The sequence below is a fragment of the Tenrec ecaudatus genome, chromosome X, assembly GCF_050624435.1.
Source record: "Tenrec ecaudatus isolate mTenEca1 chromosome X, mTenEca1.hap1, whole genome shotgun sequence".
Classification (NCBI taxonomy): domain Eukaryota; kingdom Metazoa; phylum Chordata; class Mammalia; order Afrosoricida; family Tenrecidae; genus Tenrec; species Tenrec ecaudatus.
The window spans coordinates 117,955,650-117,970,500 of NC_134548.1; the positions used below are offsets into that span (position 1 = coordinate 117,955,650).

The following is a 14,851-nucleotide window of genomic DNA, read 5'->3' on the forward strand; positions in this document are numbered from 1 at the left end:
AGGCTGTTTCGTTTGGGGCCATTGTAAATAGTGCTGCGATGAACATTTGTATATAAGTCTCTGCTTTCAAATCATTTGTGTATATACAGGAGTGAAGTTGTAAGGTCATATGGGAGTTCTTTTTTTAGGTTTTGGAGGAAGTGTCCCCGTTTTCCACTGTGACTGTATGATTTTGCATGCCCACCGGCAAAGGAAAAGAGATTCCAATTTCTTGGAATATTTGTTACTAATATTTGTTATTTTCTGGTTTTGTGTTTTTGGTATTGTCACATCCCACAGAGTAGGATGGGACCTCATTATGATTTCAATTTCCATTTCTCTGATGGCCAATGACACTGGGTATCTTTTCGTGTGTCTTGTGGCCATTTGAATATCCCAGTTAATGAAATGTCTATTCACATTCTTTGTTTATTTTATAACTGGGCTGGCTATCTTTTTGTTGTTAAGTTGCTGAAGTTTTTAAATATATTTTTTCATTATGAAATTCTTAATGGAACACATGGTTTCTGAAGATATTCTTCTTTTTACTTTTTGGTAATTTTTTTGATGAACTAATGCTCTTTTGTGTGATGTACCATTTGTTTGTTTTGTCTGTTGCTATTTGTTGTTTTGTTATTTGCTTGACAGCATTGATACTGCTTGCTCGTCTGAAGAATTTCATGGTTTCAGTTTGCACATTTAGGTCCTTAATCCATTTTTACTTTGTTGTTGTGTATAGTGCGAAGCGTGGATACTGTTTCATCTTTCTGCATGTGGAAATCCAATCTTCCCAGCACCATTTACTTAAGAGACCCTTTTTATCTTCATCGAATGGACTTAGCAACCTTGTAAAAATCAGTTGACCATAGATGTGTGGGTTTGTTTCTGGACTATTAATTTTATTCAGTTGCTCTATTTGTCTGTTGTTACTAGAATGTTTTCATGACTGCAGCTGTAAGGTATGTATTAAAATCAGGAAGTATAACTCTTCTCACTTTGTTCTTTACTTTCAAAATTGCTTCAGCTTGTTTTCTTTTTAAATAATTTTATTGGGCACTCATACAACTCATTACAATCCAAACATATATCCATTGTGTCAAGCACATTTGTACATTTGTTGCCATCATTGTTCTCAAAACATTTTTCTACTTGAGTCCTTGGTATCAGCTCCTCATTTTTCCTCCCTGTCCCTCACCCTTGATAATTATTTATAAATTATTATTATTTTATGTCATACACTGACATGTCTCCCTTCACCCACTTTTCTGTTGTTCATCCTCCAGGGAAAGGGTTATATGTAGAACATTGTGAATTGTTCCTCCTTTTCCTCCCACCTTCTCCTTACCCTGCTGGTATCGCTACTCTCATTATTGGTCCTGAGGAGTTTATCAGTTCTGACTTCCCTTTGTTTCCAGTTCTGATCTGTACCAGTGTACATCCTCTGATCTAGCCAGATTTGTAAGGTAGAATTGGGGTCATGATACTGGGGCGGCGGGGAGAGAAGAAGCATTAAAGAACTAGAGGAAGATTGTATGTTTCATTGGTGCTACACTGCACCCTGACTGGCTCATCTCTTCCCTAAGACCCTTCTGTTAGGGAATGTCCAGTTGCCTCCAGATGAGCTTGGAGTCTCCAATCCACACTCCCCCACATTCACAATAATATGACTTTTTGTTCTTTGATGCCTGATACCTGATCCTATCGACACCTCGTGATTACACAGGCTGGTGTGCTTCTTCCATGTGGCCTTTGTTGCTTCTCAGCTAGATGGCTGCTTGTTTACCTTCAAGCCATTAAGACCCCCCCCCCCGTGCTATATCTTTTGATAGAGAGGCACCATCATTGCTTTAGCTTTTCTTCTTTTGCTTTAGCTTTTGAGCCTCTTGCCATTGCATATAAAGTTGAGGATTCATTTTCTTCTATTGTTGTAAAGAAACTTTAAGATTTTGCTCAAGAATGCATTCCTCAATAGATAAATTGGGTAATATTGACATCTTAACAATATCAAGTCTTCTGATCCATGAACATGGGACATCTTTCCATTTATTTAAATTTTGAGGTTGACATTGTAAAGATGAGGAAATTGAGATAGAGAAAGGTTAAGCTATGAAGATAATAGACCTAATAGTAGCAGAGTTAGAACTAAAACTCAGGTCACCACCAATGGTGTTCTAAAGTGTGTTCAAAGCTGATTGTTCACATCTGTTCCCAACTATGTGTTCAGTGGCACCCCATTGGTTGCCTGAACTCAGCCATTATTGGTGTCTTTATACCACAGAAATCGGCAAACACTACAATCAAGATTTTGTTTGCCCCTTGCCCCTACTCACCAGTCAATTGTTCAAACCTTTAACATTATCTGACCCTCATTTTCATTTCCTCTTTTCTACAGCCAGCTTTTATTTATTTATTATAAATCACTTTATTGGGGGTTCTTACAACTCTTATAACAATCAATTATATCAAGTTCATTTGTATATATGTTGCCATCATCATTTTCAAAACGTTTTTCATTGTACTTGAGCCCTTAGTATCAGCTCCTTCCCCTGCCCTGTGAACCCCTGATAAATTATAAATTATTATTGTTTTCATATCTTACACCCTCCGCTGTCTTCCTTCACCCATGTTTCTGTGGTTCGTCCCCCTTGAGGGTGGCAGGGGTTATAAGTCAATCCTTGCAATTGGTTCCTCCTTTACCCCCCTTCTCCCCCCCACTTTCCCCTTCTCCGCCTGGGATCACTACTTCCATTACTGTTCCTGGGGTGTTTATCTGTCCTGGAGTTCATGTGTTGAGAGTTCTTCTCTGTACCAGTGTACATGCTCCAGGCTAGCTGGGTTTGTAAGGTAGAACTGGGGTCATGATAGTGTGGGGAGGGGACAGCATTAAAGAACTAGAGGAATGTTGTGTGTTCTTTGGTGCTCTACTGCACCCTGTACAGCCAGCTTTTGATTTCCTTGTTCATCTGGCTGCCTAATGCCTGCTCCCATTGCCTTTAATGGCCTTTGTGACTTCTAGCAAAACCAGAACCTTCTCATCATTCTGCTGGACTATTTGGCTTCCCCAAAGGAGCAACCAGTGGCTTGTCGGTGTAACCAGTGCTACCAAGAGACTGTAGAATGGAAATGGATGCAAATTGCTCTTCTGTTCAGCTTTCAGACATTCTTTTTAGTAGCAAAGCTTCTAGGTTCCAAATGGTGGTAGCCTATGTTAACCACTGTCCACACAGAAACGTATACGCTGCACAGCTCCTTACTGTAGCTTTGCCCTATACCTTTCTGCTTCTACCTTGCTCCTGGAAAGTGGTAGCTGCCCCAGAACCTTGCATAAATGCCTTTCTCACAGTGCCTGGGAACTGTGGACATTTGACAAGCACATTTTTGAGTCATTCAGGTTTTTAACTGCCATGTGTGGTTCATTTAGGACACAATGAGGACAGATGATCTAAGAGTCTATTAGAATAACTGCGGGCATTGTTAAACTCTTTTCTCCCAGTTAGATAATTTCTCTTGCTTAGGCTGTGTGTGTGTGTGTATGTGTGTGTGTGTACACAGCTCTAAAAATGAATCGAACCATTTTAAGAATAGAGTAAGCTAACAGGTGGCAGTTATTTATTTAGTAAAGGAGTGCATCCGTGGATAAAAAGGAAAGCTGTCAATGAGATGGCCATGACATAGTGGCTCCAGTCATCGGCACAAACATTTCAAAGATCACGAGGATGGCGCAGGCCTGGGCAGTGTTCCATTCGTTCCATTGTACAAAGGGTTACTATGAATTGGCACTTAAAAGAGTAACAAAAACGAATGGCAGCATTAGCCGAGCCTCTGTTTTTATTTGCACTCCTACGTTTTCAGCGTATTATTTCATTTTTGAATTACTCCTTTCTAAAGACAGTTCAGCAAACAAAAAACAAGTCACAAGTTATATCATTTTCTAGAACAAACTTTTAGATGAAATGAATAAGTAGTTGGGTACCACTCTCTTCATTTTGTACCCCATGCCATAAAGTCGATTCTGACGCACAGTGACAGAGCAGAACTGGTCCATAGAGTTTTTAGGACAGAGCAGAATTGATCTAGCAGAATTGATCTGTAGAGTTTCTGAGACTGTAAATCCTTCTGGGAGCAGACATCTCCTTTTGTTCCACAGAGTAGCTGGTGGGTTTGAACTGCCAAACTTGCAGTTGGCAGCTCAATGCTTAATCCATCATGCCACCAGGGCTCCTTCACTCTGGCTTAGTTTTTTTTAATTTTGAGATCATTTCAAACTTACAGAAATACTGCAAGAAAAGATACATGTATTTTAAAACTTCTGTAGACACTTCTTACAGCTTCTCCAGTTGTTATCATTTTGGTCAACTTTGTTGTCTCTTTCTCTTTCAATGACATATAGCACCCATATGAAGATAGTTCACATACATGGTTTTGTTACTGTTGTGTGATTCTGAGTCAATTCTAACTCTTAGCAACCCAGTACAAAACAGTAGAACTAACTGCCCCAGAGGATTTCCTAGGCCAGAAGGGGTCCAAGTGTCAAGTCTTTTCTCCCTCAGAACAGCTGGTGAGTTTGAACTGCCAACCTTTTAGTTAGTGGATGAGTCTTAACCATTGTGCCATTAGGATTCTGTATCCACATATATACATGCATAAGCATATGAGGGGGTTCAAAAAGTTTATGGGAAAATATCATTTTAAAAAATCCACCACTCTTCAATAACTTTAAATCCTTGCGGGGTACACCGTCACACGGATTCAGGGTGCAATGGCCTTAGCAGGCAGGTTGCTCCGGAACTCCGCCTGAAACACGCCGCTGTTTCCGTGGGCGCAAGTAACCTTACCCCAGCTGACTCTGGTTTTGTTAGGTTTGCCGCCGGGGGTCGGTGTTGTTCTTTGCTTTGTACACATAAGCACATCTCGGGCGTAAACACCTTCCACTTTAAGAAGAGCCATGTGCTCCCCTGGTTCTGGAAACCCCGTATACAGCTAGCAAAAATGCCCTTGGACCACAGCCTTCCGGACATACTTGCTGTTTCGAAGTCCGGTTCCCAGAAGACTCAAAGATGGCAAAAAAAAAAAAAAAACACGTGGAAAATGATCTTATAATTCAATTTTCCCACAGACTTTTTGAAGCCTTTATATATGTATATATAAATATATGTAAACATATATAAATACATTTTTTTCTAAATCATTTGCGATTCAGTTGCAGACAATGTGGCCCATTACCCCTAAGTACTTTGGTGTGTATTTCCTAGGAGCAAAAGACATTTTCTTTGCTCATTATGAAATATCAGATTAAAAAATACTGATACAATACTATTATTGATTCTACAGTCCCAAATAAAATGTTATCAATTGCTTCAATAATGTCTTGTTGTTTCAGGGCCCAAAGCAGTATCACACATTTCGTTCGATTTTATGCTGTGGCTCTTGCAGTCAGTTTTTTTTTAATTAGGGGCTCCTGCAGCTCTTATAAGAAACCATACATCATTTGTATCAAGCATATTTGTACATATGTTGCCATCATTTTTTTATAATTATTTACTTTTTATTGGGCCCTTAGTATCAGCTCCTCTTCCCACCCCTACCTCGGCGACCCCTTGATAAATTACACATTGTTATTATTTCCATCTCCTATACCAACCACTGTCTCCCTTCCCCTGTGGTTTCTGTTCTTTATCCCCCTGGAGGGGGTGGTTATGTGTCATTCATTTTGGTCGGTTCCCTCTTTCTCATCTCCTCTCCCCACCTTCCCCCTACCCTCCTGGTACCAATATTCCATTCCTGTTCCTGGATTCCATGTGTTGTGAGCTCTTCTCTCTTATCTGTACCTGTGCACATGATCCGGGCTAGCCCATAGTGAAAGGCAGGCCTGCGGTCATGATAGTGGGTGGGTGAGGAAGCCTCCAGAAACCAGAGGAATAGTATGTGTTTCATTGGTGCTATACTGTGCCCTGGCCAACTCATCCCTTCCTTGAGGCCATTCTGTGAGGGGATGTCCCTTTGTGTACAGATGGGTTTGGGAGTCTCTGTTTCAACCCTTCTCATTCTCAACAATATGGTTTTTGTTTGTTTGTTTGGGGTCTTCTGATGCCTGTTACCTGATCCTATCGATACCTTATGATCATACAGTCTGGTGTGCTTTGTCCATGTGGGTTTGTGCTTCTCTGCCAGGGTGTTTAACTTCAAACCTTTAAGACCCAGTTGCTATATCTTTTGATAGCTGGGCTCAATCAGCTTTCTCCACCACATTTGCTTATGCACGCATTTTGTCTTCAAGGATTGTGCTGGGAGGGTGAGGGTCACAGAATGCCAGGTTGTTAGAACAAGGGGTTCTTGCATTGAGGGAGGGTAAGAGCAGTGGCCCGAAGTCCATCCAATAAGTGAGTTGTTTTTCGCTGTTTCCTGCCATCGAGTCGGTACTGACGCATAGCGACCCTCTGTACAAAAGCTCAAAACACTACCGAGTCGTGTTGGAGCCACTGTGTCAGTCCATCTCGTTGAGGGTCTTTCATTCAATTTCACTGACCCACTCCTTCACCAAACAGGATGTTCAATTCCAGAGACTGGTCTTTCCCAATAACATGTCTAAATTACATGAGATTAAATGTGGTTACTAAGGAGGATTGTGGCTGAACTTCTTCCAAAACAGATTGGCAGCATCATAAATTAAATGCATCCCATTATCTCTGGCATCCCTTATTCATTGTCCAGCTTTCACGTGCATCTAAGGTCAGGGCTCTCATCTCTGCAGCCATCTTTAATCTGGAATAGTGTCTCAATTTTCAGTACAGTCTTTTGTTCGATGAAGAGTACAGGCTACCTATGTTGTAGAACGTGTTTCAATTTGGGTTGATCTTATTTCCTTTTGATTATATCTAGATTATGCATCTGTGCCAGGAGTATCATAAACGTACTGCTGAAAGAGCCCTGGCATTATGGGTTAAATGTTGGGCTGCTAACTGTAAGGTCAGCAGTTCAAAGTCAGGAGAGATGATACTTTATACTCCTGGAAAGAGTGACAGGCTCATAAAAACACAGGAGCAGTTCTACTCTGCCTATAGGGTTGCTATGAGTCAGGATCGACTTCATGGCAGTGAGTTTAGTTTGGAGCCACTTTCTTCTCAGTGCATCCTAAACAGGAGGCCTCACCCTGAAGCCACCAATAACTGTTTTGTTTTAAACAAACTAAAAAGTCTCTTATGACCTAGGCTCAGTCTCCTTAGGGCTCAGGTCCCAGCTTCTTGTTCCTGCTTTTTCACAGCTACCTTTGCTTTTGCACTGTCAAGGTCCCCAGGCATTAAGCCAAGTGATCCTGAAAGGTATGAGTCATGGTGGAGACAAAATGCAGATGGCTGAGGCCGCCACTTTCCTCCTGCGCAATTGGAAGCAAACTTGAAGTCCCAGCATCCCTTTGGTAACATGTGATGGCTGTGGCGGGACCCTAAGCTGTAATCAGTGCTTGCCTTCGCCCTTAAGCAGCTAATGGCGAATCCTCGTTAGTGCAGCTGTGATGGGGTTACCCAAAGTCCACTTATTCAAGCACTACAATATGGACAAAAAGTAAATCCTTGGCTAGTTAAGGAGAGCAACATTTCGCATTTCCATACTGTGATATCTTGGTGTAAAGAAGACAAACAGTAGGGTTCAACAAAAATTTGTTGAGACCTCCTTTGTACCATATCGATGATGTTTAAAACTTTTAAAGCAGATTAAAAATATTTTTCTAATTTTGTTTTTCTTTTATGGAATTTTTTTACAGGTTAATGATGGTGCCCATGACTTTTAAATTTGGAGGCCCTGTAGTGACAAAGGGAGAAAAATTAGGCTTTTTACTCCCGTAAAGGTTTACTGTTGAGAATGATGAGGGCAATGAATGTATGAGTGTCCTCTACACAATTGATAGATGTATGGATTGTGATCAGAGTTGTATGAGTCCCTAATAAAATGATTTTTTAAATAAGGAAAAAATAAAATAAATTCCACAAAGCACTTTGAGACTGATGCTCAGTTGAAAGATCCTCCATAAATGCCATGCATTATTGTAACTAGACCAGGAACCACAGAGCTAACTTCACACTGTCTCCTAATAGAAACTATATTGGAAAGTAAATGTAAAGGTTACTGCTATTCATAATTGATGCCTTCCTGTCTATATAAATGTTAAGAGACACAGATGTAGCTGTCATGGAGTGTATTGCTTCATTCAAGGAGAAATAGGAAATCAGTACCTTACAAGCAATAAAAGTTATATCCAAAGATTAAAAAAAAATATTTACTGTCTCGGAAACCCACAGGGGCATTTCTATCATGTCCTTAGGAGTTAGACAGGATGGTTGTGAGTTAGCTACAAAGTTATCTAGAGAACAAAGGAAAATGTATTCAGAGTATGATTTGAATTATGTGATAAACATTATTTAATTATGTATTTTCCTATCTGTTTCTGGACAAGAAGTATAGGGTGCTTATACGTGGTTAACAGGGTAAATGTTAGTGATTGGTACAGAGACCTGTGGCATAGTGATTACCCACAAGAAGCCCTGGTGGCATAATAGTTAGGAGTTGGGCTATTCACTGCAAGGCCAGCAGTTCAAAACCATTAGTACACCTTGGGAGAAAGACAGGGCTCTCTCCAGCCCTAAATAGTGCCACTCTAGAAAACCCACAGGAGCAGTTTTTCCCTCTCCTATAGAGTCACTATGAGTCAGCCTCGATTTGATGGCAGTGAGATGTTTCCAGACATTTTTTGTTATTGTGACCTTGCAAGTCTTTTAGGGAGTGAGTTTGATGCATAAGGCAGAGCCCTGACTCTACAGTCATGGAAACAAACTAACTCCAATACAGTGTAATCGCAAACTAGGAAGGGCAAAAGAGGGGTCATTCTGACCAGGTAGGGTGGGAGAGAGGGGAGGATTTATGGAAGAAGTCATGAAATAAAGGCTTGAAAGCTCAGTAGGCATGAATGACTGGTGAAAAACAAAACAACAGGCATTTCAGCTGAACAACAACAAAAATACCAGCAAGAAGAAAGCCAAGCCATCCAAAAGCAGTACATTTGGGAAATAGCAAACCCTAACTAGATGTTAAATTTCTCAAAATTCCTCCCTGACTTCCTTTGGACTGCAAACCAACGTTTTGTCTTCTCTCATGCAATGGTATCGCCAGCACAGCTGTATTTGTTGCAAACATGTGGTTCTGTCAGGCTCCTAGGGACTAAGCAAATGAATTTCAGGTGCAAAATGTTTGTATTGTTAAGCACTGAGGGTGTTCCTGTTATTTTACACATTGATCAACATAAACAGAACATTAAGGCCATTCCCTTCCTAAACATACCAACAACCAGAAAAGAAATAGGCTTTTCAACAAAAGATAAATTTAAGAAAGTACAAATGTTCATACCTGACCCTAGTCCTGTGGATTCTTTCCATAGGATGCAGCCCTTCGAAAACAACACTTTCACGCACGACTTTTCGTATGCGTGCTAACTCCATTTACGCTTCTTGTAATTACTGTAGCAGTAGGATTGGTATCAACTGTTTCCTATTTCTTATGTCTGTTGTGAGGGACAAGATGAGGCTCCTGTAAAGATTCCTAGTGTCAGCAACCCGCAGAGGCAGTTCGACTCTATCCTAGAGTTGCTATGAGTTAGAATGGACTCCGGGACAATGAAAGATATCTTTATTGTTCTTCCATTCCTTGATTCCTGCCCTTTTTATGTCAGATAGATCATTTCTAGTGTGCCTCTTACATTCCTTTAAAAAAATGTTCTTAGTGGTTGCCCCCAAGATCATAATTAATGTCTTCATATAATCTACTTGGAATGAATACCAATTTAATTCAGTTATATACAAAACCTTTACTGAAAATAGATCAATACTTTATCCCCTCCTTTGAGCTGTTATTGATATAAATTTACATCTCTATATTTAACAAGCACATCAACACAGTTTTATGAGTGGTTCAATGTAGTTACCTTCTTTCACCGTGAAAGAAGATTTACAAAAATAATCTGAAAAAAATTCTGGCACTGTCTTTTGTATTTCCCTACTCCGTTCCCTTTACTAAAGAGCCCTGGTGGCATAGTGGGTCATGAAGGGCTGCTTACCACAAAGGGAGCAGTTCGAAAACACCAGCTGCTCCACAGGAGACCGATGGGGCCTGCTAGTTCCATAAAGCATTACAATCTCAGGCACTTCATTGGGGAAACTCTCAACTGATGGCATTGGCTTTGGTGCTCTTTATTTGTTCACGGCAATGGGACTTACTGTGCAGTGCCCTTTAAATTTAGCACAATGGCCTTGTAGGCAGGCTGTGCTGGTGGCGGTGAATTTCCTCCACCGCTGTTTTTCTGAGACTGTGAGAGAATGAGTGGGGGTGATCCAAGAGTGACAGTTCTACGACAATGGGCCATTTGGAATGGTGCTCTCAACACTTTCCAGTGACTGTTAACCCAAACCAAATTCACTGACATTGAGTCTTTCTCTCGCAGAGCTGGCTGGTGGTTTCAAATGGCTGACCTTGCAGACAGCAGCCCCAGTAACCACCACACCACCAGAGCTCCTCCAGGGACTGAGAAGCTGATGGCTATTATAACTACGATAGCAGGAACGCTGGGAAGGCAGTAGTTCAAACAATGTTCCGCTAACCATGTTGACAAACTCCTCTGAAGGAGAAAGATGTAGAAGTCTGCCTCTGTAAAGTTTGCAACCTGGGAGAGCCCCATGGGGCAGCTCTACTCTGGCATCTGGGGTTGCTGCGAGTGGGAACTGACTGCATGGCAGTAGATTGGGTTGCTGGTTTGGAGAGCTGTGAGTAGTTTCCAAAGTGAGTCCAGAGCTAGCAAGAGAGGAATGCAGAGGAGGAGACTGACAAAGCTAGGTATCCCTACTGTATCCCAGCATTTTTCATGAACACACTGTCCTTGGATGGTTGCAAGTCCTTGGTTAATGTCTATAGTACTGAAAATGTTTATTTTTCACTTTTTTTTAGCCAGCGTTATCAGGGCGTTAAGAGTCCATTTTCAAAAGTTCTTATTCCACCATTCTGGGAGTCCAGAGCTGGAAAATATTTTTGACTACATTCAACTTTCACCTTACTCAAGGACTTGAGAAATAAACAACTATGTAACCAATAAATGAAAGCCTAACACTCTGTACTTGCCCTTTACATAAAAAGTTTGCCAAATCTCCATTAGTAGTGAAGGGATGATGGGTTGGCAGGAAGTAAATCTATTTGCTAGAGTTTCATTTGCTGTGTTTTTAAATCATTAGACACTCTTGAGAGTCACTAATTATACTTTCAGACCTGGAAGAGACTTCAAATTGTCCAGTCAAAACTCATTATTTGTTTGCTAAGGAAACCAAGACGCAGTAGTTTGCCTAACGTCACAGTACTAATTAGGATGAAAACCTCTGGTTTTCAGAATTCAATTGATTCCTCTTTCCATTCTAAGTTGCCTAAGGATCTTTCTGCCCTTTATCAGAAAAAAGGAAAGAAGAAAGAATAAAATCATTCTCAGTTAGACAAATAAGTCCCTGTTCTCTCCACTCTTCCCTCTTTCTCATCCCACATTCTCATCTACCTCAAGATGCTGTGGTCCTCAATTGTCTTGGATCACCTTTTCCTGAAGTTTTGTGTGTTCATTATATTAACGGGGATCTCTCGCTTGCGCTCTCTCTCTCTCTCTCTCTCTCTCTCTCTCTCTCTCCCCGCCCCCCCCCCGCCCCCCCCCCCCCCCCCCGTCTCTTGCGCGCGCTCTCACTCTCTTGCTCTTTTCTCATTTTCACTTTGTCTTGTGAATCAGGTGAAGGTTTACAGAGCAGAGCACTGGTTTTCCATTCAGCAATTCATACACATTCGGTTTCCTCTCATTGACTGCAATTCCCTCAATGTGTTCATGTTTATTCCACTTTCGTTCTGTCTTTCCTGTTTCCATTCCTCCACCTTTTCTAACCCTGAGCTTTGTTCTTGAGCAAATGCTGTCTTTTTGATCTCAAGTGGTTGACTCTGCTGAGGTGTGCAGAACGCACAAGTGCTGTCGTTCCCCTTACAGACCTGCATTTTGCTCACAGAGAAACCTGAAGGTCCAAGGCCATGTCTTGAGGGCTCCAGCAGTCTTTATCCAACCAATAAGCCAAACTTCTTTTGTGATTTTGAATTCGGTCTCACCTTTTTCTCTCACTCCATCCTGAGTGTCTTTGTGGACTACGTTATACCAGTTGACTTTGGTGCCCTCAAAAGGGATCTCTAAAATAGCCAAGGAATCCGTCCTATATTTTCCGTTTCTCCTTGGTGTCTAACTTATCTGTTTAGGTGTTGTACAACCCTATGGAGCAGTTAGTTCTACGCTCTCGCACAGGGTCGCTTAGTACTCAGGCCAGCCATTCGAAACCACCAGCCGCTCAGAGAAAGACGGGACTTGCCACTCCCATAAAAAGGTACAGTCTCGAAACTCACAAGGGCAGTTCTCCTCTGCCCCTCCGGGTCACTGAGTCTGAATCGACTCAGTGGCAGCAGGTTTGATTTTGGGTCTTGAAAGCATCTGTCCCAGAGGAATGAAGATGCGTGTTTATTCCAAAATCTTGAACATTCGATTTGCAACAGCCCCAAACTAGCAACAGACCTGATGCCCTTCAACTAGTGCCTGGTTGAAGAAAGAGGGTCAATGTGTGCCGAGGAATACTACTCAACAATAAAGAGGAATGCACTGTACGTGAAACAGGCAGCAACTTGAATGGATCTCAAGATAATTCCTCCTCGGAGTGACAAAGGGTGCAGCCCGTGACCCCGTGGTTCCAGTTGCAAAGCATTCCTGATAGAGCAAAATTACAGTGGTGGGGACCAGATGCGTGGGTGACAGAGCTGAGAGATGGGAGGTCATAAAGGAGTGGTAAGGGCATCAGGTACAGGAGTCTCGGTGATGGTCATACAAAAAACATGAAAAAAAGTACATAGAGCTATGCTCTTTTAAGCAAATAATGTGTATTATAGAACTTGTTGCCCCTAAATAATACAGTGTTAACAGACACACAAATGCACGCACACTGATTGGAAAAAACGAGGTGAAGAGCTCTTGGAGAAATACGAGGATAGCAACTCCCCCTAAAGAATGGCAGCCTTGGAAGTCCTCAGGGGCGGCTCGAGCCTGCCCTATAACATTTGCTGTGAATTGACATCGACTCGATGGCAGTGAGTTTGGGGTTTGGGTGAATGGATCATTATTCACAAATTGAAATTCAAAACAAAACTTCATGAAATAGAAACACGCTGATGGCCTTGTCCATTCCAGGGTCCAACATGTCAAGAAAAGGGAACGGTAACTGTTTTTCTTCTCTTCTTACAGGACCTGTACCTGCCTCTGTCCTTGGATGACTCTGATTCCCTGGGCGACTCCATGTAAGGGGAAGACGGTGCTCAGAGTCCAGAGTCCAGATCCAATCTTACCGTTACAGTAGAATCCTTCTGCTCAAGTGTCCAACTGGGCTATTGGTGCTTTCAAGGTTTTATTTGTTACTGTTGCTGTTCTTTTAGAAAACATACTGTACTCTGTTGAGTTCCTTTTCCTGTGATTTCTCCTCTGGGCCACTGATCCACAGTTACCAATTATGAGAGATAGATTGATAACCATCCTTTGAGGGTCACTTTCCAGGGATGCAACATGTGCCAGTCCATGACCTTTCTATTGAATGCTCAGGCGCCTGAATGATTTCCGCCCCTGCCTCGCTTCACTCATGCAGGACAACCTTCCTCCTGTAGAGGGTTGCTTGCATACACAGCACTGAAAATGGGTGGGTGGGTGGGGGGGGGGCCTCATTGGTGGATCCAAGAGTGACAAATACAAGTGCCCCTTGTCTACCAATTGCAAGAATTCTGGAGGATCCTGGGAATATGGTAGGCGGCTCTCCCGCCTTGATCTTCCCTTCTGCTTCAGCCCATGTGTTGTCTAGCACTCAGTCTGGCTGTCATGGGTGAGAAACACCAGCAACTTGTCATTCTGACACCCGCTGCTTAGGCCCCTGGCTTAGAGCTAACTCGAAGAGACTAGACAGAACTGGGAAATACTGCAGACATTTCAGTAGCATTATAAAGCACAGTGAATTTCTTGTCAACCTTTCCACAGGGGCAATTTGGAATCAATAAGCAATTGATATGGGTTGGAGGTGAGGGACTTCATATAGCCAATTCCTCTAGGAGGCTATCAAACCTATTGAGTTATTATGAGAACTGCATGGTATCCATCTATCTCTGTTCTATTGAATGCCTTGTAAACAGCCAACACTGAAAACACTGTGAGAATTTGTTTTCAGGTCTGACACGTTTAGGTCACTTTTTATAGCCAGAAATCAATATCCTTTTTATATCAAAACAACAAAACAAAACCAAGCTTGTGTCTGTACTTCAGGAGCAAACTCTTCAGGCTCCTTTTTTATAAACTGGTAACATTTCTTTTGTCTAAAAAACACATGCAGAAAATTTACCAAAAAAAAAAAATTCAGAAGGATACTGTAGTTTAGAAATCATGCTGTCACTGCCAAACAGAAACCTCCAGGAAAAAAAAAAACCAGAACAAAATGAATAGCCGAGGCCAATTCAATAGAATCAGTCTTTTGATAGCTTTTTAACAGTTGCGCTTACATTAATAACTTAAGTGTGGACCAGACATTCTAATTATATTTTCAAGGAAATGCTATGGCATATTTTCAACAGCTCTTTTTTATCTACAAGCCTGACCTTTCATATTGAAGACAAGACACAGAAACCTTTCACTTGTTTTGTAACTCAAATAGAGGATTTCTCTTTGTTAAGGACTGATCATTTGAATAGTACTCAGTCCTTGAAGCATACAGGTTCATAGCACTACTTTTTGTCTATAAGC

General features: G+C 41.6%; 1 protein-coding gene across 1 annotated transcript in view; it reads left to right on the plus strand.

Moving 5' to 3' along the window:
* The window catches only part of DCX (doublecortin), a 141,259-nt gene extending 127,884 nt beyond the window's left edge, over positions 1-13,375 (plus strand). Inside the window, exon 7 of the mRNA XM_075538440.1 lies at positions 13,319-13,375. Coding sequence (XP_075394555.1) covers positions 13,319-13,375 — 57 coding nt within the window. The remainder of the gene's footprint in view (positions 1-13,318) is intronic.
* Positions 13,376-14,851: the final 1,476 nt, after the last annotated feature.